This window comes from Pyrus communis, chromosome 9, assembly GCF_041283825.1.
Source record: "Pyrus communis isolate YQ-2024b chromosome 9, ASM4128382v1, whole genome shotgun sequence".
NCBI lineage: Eukaryota > Viridiplantae > Streptophyta > Magnoliopsida > Rosales > Rosaceae > Pyrus > Pyrus communis.
Genome location: NC_142573.1, coordinates 15371483 through 15384065, shown reverse-complemented (window position 1 = coordinate 15384065; position 12583 = coordinate 15371483). Strand labels below are relative to the sequence as shown.

Below are 12583 nucleotides of genomic sequence, written 5' to 3'. Positions count from 1 at the left end.
CTACAGTGGTTTCATTCATGATCATTGTCATTTCGAATATATCCTTAAGAAAACTTAATGATGTTCTTCCGGAATGGATAGAGTATAAGGTCTCTGACATGGTAATTCAATATCATTCATACAACGAGGAACGTGCCAATGCTCTCAATTAGGTTGGATAGACCTGAAGTCATTGCTAGAAATGTGATTTAGGTGTAAAGTTAGTGTGCGTAGTGTCGCATTCATCCAGACAACTAACTTTCCCCACATTCGTACCTAATCACGTGCTTAATTGAATTCAGTCACATTAAAACAAGAAACATGATTCAATTAACTCGTATTCGAGGACAATATCAATAAAATTATCCACAACGAAAACAAACACCAAACATGAATCCAAGAACATAGAAAAATGTTCACAAAGTAAATGGTTTACTAAGGGGATTCAACCAACAAGGCCATCCATGTCAAAATTCTGCTATTCCAACGATGATCGGTGGAGCAAAATTAGTTTCACATATTGACTACGAGAATGGTACTCCTCAACGACATTGGTAGAGGCACAAACAGGTGCATAACCAATAATCTATTCCATCAAGACGAAAGTAGATTATGCAGGGTTAAGGTTCGGGAACACTATCCTTTATTCTTGAAGTTTTAGGTCTTAGGTGCCAAGGGTCACATTTCAGGCATGATGCCACACCTTAGCAGGCCCTGATTCTACCATATGTTATAAAAAAATTAAAAAATTAAAAAAAAAAAAAACTCGAAATTGGATTATGAGAGACAAACCCAAAATTGGATTTAGTAGGCTCCAACCAAAGCTGAAGGGGTCTGTTCGGTAGGCCTCCGCCGAAGCAGAGAAGTACCATTCGGTGCACCTCTGCTGAAGCAGAGTACGCTCTTCAGTGCATCCCTGCTGAAGTAGGGCATCATCGTTCTGTAGGCTTTGACCGAACTATTTCAAGCCATTCGATAGACTTTAGCCGAACTTAGTCTATACCTTTCTCTCACGTTTATGGTAGTAATCTGATTTGAGAATTTGGTAGACTTCCACTTTCGACACTGCTGCTTCAGGAGTGAGTTGGAAACATGGAAGGATGAGAAAAGTATTCTCCAATCAAAATTCGATTGATTTATAAACTTCAGAATTGTACTCATTCAGGGACGTAATCATGGTGTGCTTCAGGCAATGTCTTTCATGATTAAACGGTATGTATGAGCAAGTCAAAAAGCCATGGAATCCTCGTTCGAGAGGTACTTCCGTTTGTAACGCTTTGAGCATAAGTCTTTGAATGAAGATCATGGCGGAAGCTGATTTAGCTATTCCTTGCCATTGTTGGCTTCAATGGTTTCTCAGCTTCTTGATAGTCAAGTGAAGATTCATGTATTGTACCCCACATACAGTAGTTTCTATTAGAAACGTCAAATAAGGGAAATCGAACTTGTGACGGTTCGACAATCCACTGAATTAGAGGGAACAAGATTGTGATTGGTGCTATGGGAATGAATCATCCATAAGCATCAAAGTTAGAACACTCGGGTTCTAAGACATGTTTTACATGAAAAAGTCGGGTTTTCATGGGTGTATTGTTTTATGAAAACTTCGAGTTTCAAAGGCACTAAATTTGAAACTATAGGTTCAATTTAGTTTATGAACGTTTAGTTCATAAAAGAGAGGTTCCTGCAAGAACACATAATGCAATATGTTGATTTAAGTGTAGTGGATTTGAGTTGCTTTAGGAACTCAAGTGTGAGCGTTTCGGGACTACGAAAGGATGTCAACGGTTCAAATAATAGAAATAAATTATTGAATTGATAATGTCCAAAAGTGATCTTCAGATCAATAATTTTGGATTTCTTGTTAGATTAAGGGATTGCAGATCACTTCTAATTAATTCAATAGAATAGATCGGGACAGTTCGGGGTCGATTGTAGAAGCAAAATAATGACATGCGAGTCTTCTTAGCTTTAATTGGCGGCGGACCAAGTGACAATTGAATTATAGCTTAATTAGCGTTAACCAAAAACGTTCCAAAAAAATTATATATGTATGTTTATGAAACGGGGATGCCAATACATGGCATCGGGTCGAAGAAAAAATATAAAAGGACACAGTCCAACACGCTTGGGCTACCTACAAAGTGATAGGTCAAGTCCTTACAACTGTTGGGCCTTGGGAATATGGCTGCAAAGTAGCCCAACCTAACTGTAGGTCAGCGGGCCAAGGAAGGGGGTTAGAGTCCAGCACCCTAGGTTTGTCGGCTTTAGGCTAACGCGTGAAATAAGCCCAGCTTTCACTGGCTTCTGGTTAACGCTAGAGCAGACCCAGTCAGCGTAAGGCTTCTAACTTTGGGCCAAGATGATGGATTGCTTCAGGCGGGCCATATCATGGAGGAAACCCAGCAGAGCTGGTGTTGAATTTTGGGCCAGGAAACAGAAGCCCAACAGGGCTAGCTTCTGGTGAGGCATGCACAAATTGAGGCTGCAAGCCAAATCGTGAAGAACCCAAGCAATCGTACATACTTGGCTCAACGCAACTTCGAGCTGCAATTTTCCCATATTCTTTTCGAATTCTTAGGATTTGAAAAACCCTAATTGCTTCTAATTTATTTCAATTCTTTGACTCACATATTCCACATAGTAAAAATTGCATAATGCATGAAACAGGTGTGTGTGTGTGTGTGTGTATTGACAAATATATGAAACATATACACAATATATATCAGAAGGTACATATAAATGTAGGGAGTTCATGCATCATGGGGAATGTTTTCATGCTTCATGGTCGTTTCAAATATCTTACTTTATTTTAAGCGTACGTGATTGGTAGAAAACAACAAAATCATTTGAATTTGTAGAAGATCCTTCTCGAAAAACCAGAATTGCATCTCCAATGTGTTGTATCACATTCAACATAGAAAAATTAAATTGAATTAATAGCATGTAGATCAATTTAATAAAATAATAAATTAATCATAAAAAGAATGATTAAAACGTAATACTCTAATTGAAGATCAAACTCTCTTTAGCGCAGCTTCAAGAGAGTGCTGATAACATTTTGTAGGCATAATTTACTGAATAATTATACAATCACAAAGGAAATATAAAAGATATCCCTAGATACACTAGGATTTATACAATCACATTTCTAATCTAATAGGACTGCAACAATAATAACTTAAATAAGTATGTTGGCATAATGTTTTCTTTATACATGTTTTTTCATTTGATTAATTTTTTAAACTAAAACCAGAAATTATAATCACGAATAAATCGTTTTCAAAAAATGTAGGTTCTAGTACAAATTATAAAAACGAGTTACCAAGTGACAAGAAGACCGCATAGCGCAGTGGATTAGCGCGTTTGACTTCGGATCAAAAGGTCGTGGGTTCGACTCCCACTGTGGTCGCTTCAAACAATACTTTATTTGTACATTTACTTAATTTTTTGTTTCATGGAAATAGCTGCTGCATGTCACTTTTTTTTTAATAGCATTTTGTTGTAGCTGTTGGATCAAAATTCAATGGCCCGTGTTATAGGTTTAGGAGAACTCAAACCCCCTGCTCAGGAGAGGATCCAAATCCAACAACTCCAACCTTTGTTTTGTTTTATCTTCTACTAGAAGGGATCACTATGCGTTATATGTGTGCTTTTATTTTTTATTGGCTTTTTAGCCAAAATGATTTCAAAGATTTACCTAATTCCTCATTTTGATCTTTGAGATTTGAAATCAATAGAAGTGCTCTGAGATTGTCCACCATCAATCATTTTGATCCCTCGTTGAAAAATTATGTTAAATAAGAATCAAAATGATAAAATTACCCTCAACATAATAAACAATGCCAAAATTATTTGACAAAAATCAAGTGTATTTTTGTCATTTTATTCTTATTTTATGGAGATTTTTCATGGAATGACCAAAATAATTGATTATGGACAAACTCAGAGACCAATTATATCGATTTCAAATCTCAGGGACTAGAGTGAGGAGTTATGCAAATCTTAGGGACCATTTTGGCTAAAAAACCTTTTTTTTTTTTTATTTTTTTACCCAAAATGGTATTTGAGATTGACATAACTCTTCATTTTGGCATGACAATGAAAATTGATAGGAATGTGCCTTGAGTTTGTCCATCGTAAAATATAACTTTTCACTTTAGCATGACAATGAAAAATTTTCATAGGAATGTGCCTTGAGTTTGTCCATCGTAAAATATAACTTTTCACTTTAGCATGACAATGAAAATTGATAGGAATAGTACTTGAGTTTGTCCATCGTAAATTATTTTGGTCCTTTTGTTAAAAAATTGTTAATATCTTCATTAGGTAGAGGAGTTGGTTTGTCAAAAATAACCTTGAAAAATGTGATCACATGGTCGTTCACGGAAGGACTAAAATGATTTGCAGTGGACAAGCTTATAGGACCACTTCTATATGTTTTCATTGTCAAATGATCAAAATAAGAAGTTATGCCAATCTTAAGAACCAATTTGGTAAATAACAAAAAAATATAAACTTTTGTGAATTACCTACAGTTCAGTTTAATCACCACCCACTTTATTCTCACATGATTCAATTTGTGGATGTAATTATTTCCATTGGATTTTAATTCCGTATCTCCAGAATCACAACGCAGCAGAAACAGTTCGTAATTTTCTGGGGTTTGAGGCATTGAGCTGCCTAGTCTAGAGCATAAATGTCAAATTAGGAAAAACGAAAACAAACAATCGTGCATTGGATGAGTAGGTTTGTGTAGGGATTTTCAAGTTAAACACAGATAATCCGAGAACCTCGTCCTCAAGTACAATCTATTCATACAGATACTCAATTAGAGATGCAGAAACTTGTAAGAACATACTGAATGTTGAATCTTCTTTAAATCCACTGAACTCCACGATCGATACTATACACTGAACATGTGTGTGCAAGGGAATCACATTCAGACTCAAGATCTGTGTTACATACAAATCAACTTCACTACTCCCTCAGCGTCCTACTTGTATAATGCATTTGATATCGGGGAAAATTTTTGAAGTCCAAGAGGAGAGAGCCAAAGAACAACTGGCTTCAAAGGATGATGGTACAGGAAGATTCAAAATAATAGGGAAAAGAAGATTACCGCAATTAAAACAGTTCACTATCTTTGCTCGGCAGCCTTTTTCCTCCTACCACCACCACGTCTTGGAGTAACAGTGACAGGCTCTTCAGCCTCTTCCGGTGGTTGCTGATTATTTACAAGATCTTTTGACAAATTCATTTGACTTCGTAGCCGCAATATTTCACCCTTGGCAGATGCCAATTCCTCTTCCAATTTTTTGCTTCTCTTCTCCAGACCCTCCCTTTCCTCGCCTAGTCTCATGACAAGATTGTGGACATCTTCCATGTTTTCTCGGGCCTCTTTGGACGCAATCTTATGCTCTGTTAGGGAATTGTAAACCACCTCTTTCTCATCTTCAAGGCTAGAAATTAGAGAATTAGCCCTCTCTAAATCTTGGGAAAGCACCATTGCATTTCGGTTCATCTCATCCAGTGCTTTGGTAGCCTCTTCCAGGTCTGTTTCAAGAGATTTCCGAGACTCCTTGTCCTTCAAAATCTGTTTCTCCAAAGTTTTAACTTCTTTTTTCAAAGAAGAAACTAGCTCCTTTTCTTCTTTTAGATCACTTGAAGCTCTTTCAGCTTTTTTGTAGACATCAACCAATTCCTCCTGCAGGCTATCACGTTTTTCTGCAACAACTGTTAGTTCATGGGACAGAACTTGCAGCTCCTCATTTGTATTCTTCAGAAGTTCTTTTGCTGCAGAAAGCTCACCAGCAACCGCATCACCACTTAACGTCACCTCATCAAGGGTCCTCTGCAGTGATTCCCGAACTCCAGTAAACTCGGCCCAAACCCTAGAGATCTCAGCTTCAAGTTCCGTGTACAAAGTTTTTGACTGTTTTAATTGATTTTCCAGATTGGAAGCTTCACTTCTTGATTTTGCAAGAGCTTCCTGAGTGCTCTGGAGTTCATGTTTCAAATTCGTTTCAATTTCCAGTTCTCTATCCAGAATTTCCTTCAAGTTTTCCTTCTCTCGGGTCAAATCAACAATTACTTCTTTGTTTCTACTTGTGTCATTCAGAGCAAGTTCAAGCTTTTCCTTTAGCTGCTGAAATTTCTCTTCCTTTTCTACCAAAAGCTTAGCATCCAAATCTGCCTTTCTACAGGAGGATGTTTTCAGATTATTGTATTCCTCCTGAATAGCATCAAACTCCCTCTTCGAATCATCTAATTCAGAGGTTAAAGAACTAACTGTTGCATTCAGTTCATCGAGAGAGGAATTCTTCAATTCTAATTCCTTTTGATTTTTCAGGAGTTCATCTTTCAACATTTGACTATCTGAAAGTGCATTCGTTAGTTCATCCATCCTTTGATTGTAGGTAGCTTTCAAGTCCCTCAACTCCAAATCTTTTTCGGCTAGAGAAGAGCCAAGACTTCGGACATTATTTTCTTTATCCTTGATTTCTGAATTGAGCAAATCAATCCTTCCCTGTAAGACTTCAATTGAGTTTTGCTTTTCCTTCAAATTTTCTTCAAGTACTACCTTTTCTTCTCCGGCCTTGGAAAGGTTGGTTTTAAGACTGTCAATTTGAATTTTAAGCCCCTCAAGCAACTTCTTTTCACCATTTAACTCCTTTCCTAAGCTTGCAATTGTACTTTTTGCCAAACTCAGTTGGCTTGTTAGAGAATTCTGCTCTTCCTTTGCCTTTGCAAGTTGCTTGCTCCGTTCTTCCTGTTCACCTAGTAACTTTGATTCATAGCTCTTCCCCAATGAAACAATAGCAGCTTCCTTTTTGTTCAGCATGGTCTTCATCTGTGCATTTTCAACCAAATTAAATGTGGGTTAAATCAAACAAAGCATCTAAAAGTATTTACTTGAATAGAACACAAGATTGGGAAACAAGTTAAAAGACGGATTATTTTTTTTTGTACATTTTGAAGTTCCTTTTCAAAGAAACTAGACTCCTGTCAGCATCTGTGGTATGTCTGTGTTGTCTCAGCATGTAAAGAAAAGCTTTTTCTGTGGAATTGAAAGAGACTTACAGATTCGACTATGGCATCAGTGGCTTTCTTTTCTGACTGAGTCAATGCATAGAGCGCACCAAGGACACCAGAACTGAAAATACCAATGCCATTCAGGAGAGACAAAACGGGATTTGGTGCTGCATTTGTTTGAGGTGCTTCCTGTTCAATGAATAACTCACTTTAGAACATGAAGCCTTATAACAAACAATTAACAAAATAAAAAGAAAGATATTAAATACAGATTTTTTTTAGTGAGTCTAGTAGACATTCGTAGCTTCTTCATACCTCTGTGTTTTTACTCCCGTCTGGTGTCTTTAGCTCACTTTCTTCTGGAAAAAAAAAGGGAAATAAAGGAACTAATGCATAAACAGCATGAAACAAGATGGAAACTTGTCACAAAAGATAATAATTTATAATAACACCCGTCCATGTTAAGGAAAAGAACTAAAAATGCAGCACATTGTAAGAATCTTCGTAAAAGGAATATATAAAGAGAAGGTTTTGTAAATACCCTAAACTACCTTTGAAATATTATTGCCTAATTAATAGGATCCGCACATATATCCCAACTTTGCACATTTAAAGGATATGAACTGTGTTTTGTGGAACTCTACTTAAATTCTGCTTGTCTGCATCCCTTTCCCTTAGTTTGGTTGGCAAAATGATGAACAAAGAAACTAAAAATCCAACATGACTACCCATACCAATCCACATATTGCAGATACTCACCATGAAAGATGTCTTTTAGGCCCATTAATGCCCCACTTAGTATTCAACCATTAAAGAAAATGGACTAAATTTTGGGATATCATTGATTTCTCACTTAAATTACCTGGATGACTTGGGGCAGGACTTGTGCTGTGCCTAGCTAATCTGCCAAACTACGCAAATTCTGCTATTATTTTGAGTTGCTAAAAGAAGAAACTGACTCGCAGAACAGCTGATCTGACAATAAATTTATGTAGCTGGCCTGGCATTAAGTTTAACTAACAAACTAAACAAGCTTAAAACAACCTAGAACATGTCAGATTTTCTGTTTAGTCCTGATTAAGCATTCAAAGTCATGAATGATGGGTAGAACTTACCCTTACAAAACCATCTTGTAAGGGAAGGGTGTCCAAGGGCTCATAAACTATCCAACGATACACTATTTGTTTCAAACTTTCAATATGGCGCATTTGGGACGAGACAATCCATAACACTAATGCACCATACATCCTCGTTTACCTGTGTTTCTACACTCTTCTACCACCCTAAACCCTAAACCCCAAACCCCAAGACAATCTTACAGATTACAATCACTTATGTTTACAAGTAGAAACTTCCCACTTGATACAGTGCAAAGGAAATACACCATAACCATTCTAGAATCTAGCTAGAATTGCCTAATCACAATCAGATTTTCAATCTTTATTGGCAATAGAAACCCTTAAACTTAAACTGCATTATCAAAACCCCTAATCCATTTACAGAATCTTGAGTCAACACTCACCAGTCACTTCGAACAGAAAAATAATATCCTTTTGTAAAGAATAAGAAGAACTCATTCAAATTCTAATAAGTTTCTTAAAAGACTATTTGCAACAAACCCAAATCTTTAAAATGGCAAACAATTAACAAACCCAATAAGCTTTTTGCCTTAAAAATACGATTACAATGAAAATTTTCCAATTTCCATTTCCCAAAAATTTCATGATCTCCAATCCCACCCATCAAGAAGAAAGAAACCAATTTGAATCACAATGACAGTTCAACTTACTAGTGGCCAAGCCTTCAAGAGCAGTGGCCCTGAGCTGCAAGAGTGGAAGAACTGAAATACCCACAAACAGAATAGCCCTCCTCATGCTACACACGCCATCGTTCGAGTCCTCCTGGCGCAGGGACGCCATTGGTACCACCGTCCTCCTCGTCTCTGCACTCCTAGAGGTGGAACACAGGAAAATGGGGTGAGAGGAAGAACAAGAAGAAGAGGGGAAAGGAGAGAGGGAGAGGGGAGAGTGCAAAAAGCAAGCGCTCCCCATCAGAAAGCCCATTGCTTTTGTTTCTTGACTGATTGATTTGTTTGCCTCTGGCCTGGTTGGGATTAAAGGGATAGAATGTTGAGCACTCAGAGGCAGAGCTTTTGCTCTTTTTTTATTTCAGTTTTTCGGTTTCAGTGGTGTCTTTATGGCTGATTTGTAAATTAAGTGAATTGTGACTAATATGAAATAATTACGTTAATTAACAATAAAGTAATAATCTAATCATCAATAATCATTTCATATTAGTTTACAAAATTCGATTTAAAAATATGATTTTCCTAACATTACCCATTTTTAATTTTATTATCATTTTTAATAGAAAACAATAATTTTTAATTAGGCTTAAATGCTATAACGGTCCATGTGTTTTAGTCATTAGGTCAATTTAGTTCATATGTTTTCAATTTCGCCAATTTGGTCGAGAGCTTTACATATAGAGACAAAAACTTTTACTATATTTCAAGAAACTCCACTAGTTTTTAAACATGTCAAAGAGAGACAAAAACATAAAAACAATTATAGCCTAGCCCAATAACATAGAAACAATGTTTTTAAATATCAGCCATACCTCTAAGGCTTTAGGGCTATTAATAAAACTCAGTCCTCATAACTCCAGCAAAATTAATGTGCCATAAGCTTAACCCGTCTTCGACTATTTTTGCAGAATCAGTTTTGAAACTATATACAGAATCAGTTTGTATCCTTTACTACTATAATCAATTCAACTCATCCTCAACCATTTTTGCATAATCAATTCAATCATTCATCGACCATTTTTGCATAATCAATTCATCATGTCATCAACCGTATTTGTAGAATCAGTTCAACCCGTTGTCGACCATTTATGCAGAATCAGCTCAATCAAACCCGACTGTTTTTGTAGAATCAGTTCAACCCATCTTTGACCGTTTTTGTAGAATCAATTCAACCCGTCCTCTTACAATTCAACCCATCCTTGATCATTTTTGCAGAATCAGTTCAACCTGTCCTTGATTGTTTTTGGAGAACTAGTTCAACCCGTCATCGACCATCTTTTCAGAATTACTTCAACCCATCCTCAACTGTTTTTGCAGAATTAGGTCAACGCAATTCAACCCATCCTTGATCATTTTTGCTAAATTAGTTCAACCTGTCCTCCACCATTTTTTCAGAATCAGTTCAACGTTTTTGCAGAATCAGTTTAACTCGTCCTCGACCATTTTTGCTGAACCAGTTCAACGTTTCTACAAAATCAGTTTAACCCTTCCTCGATTATTTTGCAAAATCAATTCAACCCGTCATCGACTGTTTTTTTATAACAGTACCCATCTTCGACCATTTTTGTCGAATCAGTTCAACTCGTCTTCGATAAATGTCAATGTTTACAAAATTTCCCTAATTCATCTTTTGGTTTATTAAGTTGTAGGTGTGTTAAATAAATTTTCATTTCCAAAATCCAGTTCTTGTATTATTTTTTTCATCTTACAAATTTGAATTTAAAGAAAGGTATAGGTCTTCTAATTTGTTTGATTTGAAACTCATCTTAAATTGGTCAATGGAAGGTTATCTGTGATAAATCGGTTTGATCTGAATATCATATACTATAAAGCAGTAAGAACATCCTTCAATCCAATTTCAAGGAACATTTAATTTGAAAAGAGAAAAAAGAAGGGAATTATACCCCATCTATCAAATAATTAAAACTAAATGGGAACTTTAATTGTCCAACTAGGAATGGGAATGAGATGGTAAACCGGGTAGAGGTCGTAGATCCACAAGTTCATTCATTCATTTGAATAATTAAATTGAATAATTAAATGGAACCAATATTCCTTGAAGAGAGAAATAGAGAGAAATGAGGAATGGTTGAAGAGATATAAGTGTGAAAAAGACTTTTCCCTGTAAAGGGTAATTTTGTAACCTACATTCTAGAGAAAAAAAAAAAAGGCAATAGTATCATTTTTGGATTTGGATCATCGCCAGATCCCCTCCCTGGGGATCTTAGGGATCAACGCATGTGGACCATTGATAAAAAATCGTGCGGTCACAATTTTGTTCTTTTTTATATTTTTCACGCAAAATGAGACTACTTTACTTTTAAAAATATAAAAAGCATTTAATTGGGGCCACATGATTTTTGATCAACGGTTCACGTGTGTTGGTCCCTAGAATCCCCAGGGAGGGGATCCGGCGAGGATCCAAATCCATCATTTTTCACATGTATTAACTTTGTCTCTCCTTAAAATGTTTAAAAAGTTTTGCCTCAATATACAATTAAGTATTAAAGGTATATTGTATGTGTAATTTTTCCTATTATAAACTTATTTGTTAAGTTATAATTTATTTGATTTAAAATATTTAAAATGAAATAAAATTAAAATTAAAAAAAAAATTTTATTCTCCTTCCAATTCTCCGACCTCCTCCCTAACATTTTTACCCCCTCACTTTTCTATGCCACAACCTTAATCATTTTTCAGATTAGAAGTTTTATTTCTTATATGTATTATTTCTCATTGATTTGTATATTTCTGTAAAAAGAAAGGGTAATTATTTCTCATATGATTTTTCTTATGAATTTTTTAAAAGAGATTGAATGAAATATCCTTCATTGGCTAATAGAGACAAATACGATGACTAAATTAGCCAAATCGAAAACACAGGGATTAAATTTGCCATATAGCTATAACACAGGGAGCATTTTGACATTTAAGCCTTTTAATTATTTATTTATGACGACATAGTTAGTGTTATCGTCTAGAACTGTTCGTATTAACTATATGTGATTCTTGAAAATAGTGAGTTCGATACCAATTTATTGGATGACCTTGATCGTATAACTAATGTATCACCTTATCCAATTTCAAGTACATACTCCGATTAATTTTGCTTCACTCATTATCGCCTCATCTTCAATAGGCATGCAAAGATTTTTCTCAGAGTGTTCCTTGTTTCATTTTTTTTTATTATAATAAAAGAGTATCGAACACTTAACCTAGTTTTATTCTAACTCATGTTCCTACCTGTTGACTCTAAAAATTAAAAAACCTACGCGACGCGCATGCCGAGTAACTAATAAGCTAACTAAGTCCTTAGGTTGAATGCGGGGAGTGCCAACTCGTTGGCTGAGCTCGGCTGAGGAGTAAAATTTGTTGATGTTGCGTTGAGCGCATTGCTGACTTCTTTACCTTGCGACTGCGACCGAGGAAAGAACACTCTCGGTCTTCGGGTCCTAGAGCCTGAAGACAAGGTTGCTAGTTCTGGGAAGTTCACAAATCGTCGGCGCCCGATTCGGTCACCGTGATTATATTCGTAAGAGTATAAGCACGTCGAATCGACACCAGACTATACAGACACAAATATTCAAAGGTGATGTATGTCTTGATGGTGAATGTGGTTCGGCCGTCAGAATGCCGAACTCTGAAACTCACTTGTGAGTATCCAATCATAAAATCACTCGGCGTCCAGTATGCCGAATGTGGTAGCTCGTAACATCTTACTTCGCCGAGAAGGCTAATAAGATGACCTCTGCCAACAAGGA

The 12583-nt window shown here is 36.2% G+C and overlaps 1 protein-coding gene and 1 non-coding gene across 3 annotated transcripts; one reads left to right on the top strand and one right to left on the bottom strand.

Annotated features, from left to right (window-relative positions):
* Positions 1–3317: 3317 nt before the first annotated feature.
* Positions 3318–3391, top strand: TRNAR-UCG (transfer RNA arginine (anticodon UCG)). Its single transcript has one exon. It is a non-coding gene; the product is annotated as a tRNA-Arg (tRNA).
* Positions 3392–4826: 1435 nt separating this feature from the next.
* On the bottom strand, positions 4827–9216 carry LOC137739658 (MAR-binding filament-like protein 1-1). 2 transcript variants are annotated; one of them, XM_068479311.2, is made up of 4 exons: positions 8804–9216; positions 7330–7373; positions 7063–7203; positions 4827–6832 (listed from the first exon to the last, which is right to left on the bottom strand). In XM_068479311.2, exons 1-4 carry the CDS (start codon positions 9075–9077, stop codon positions 5120–5122), a joined length of 2172 nt encoding a protein of 723 aa, XP_068335412.2. In that variant the 5' UTR covers positions 9078–9216; the 3' UTR covers positions 4827–5119. The 2 variants fall into 2 exon arrangements, with proteins under 2 accessions (XP_068335412.2, XP_068335413.2); XM_068479312.2 differs by having other exon boundaries at positions 7330–7370; positions 8804–9197.
* Between the last annotated feature and the right edge of the window lie 3367 nt (positions 9217–12583).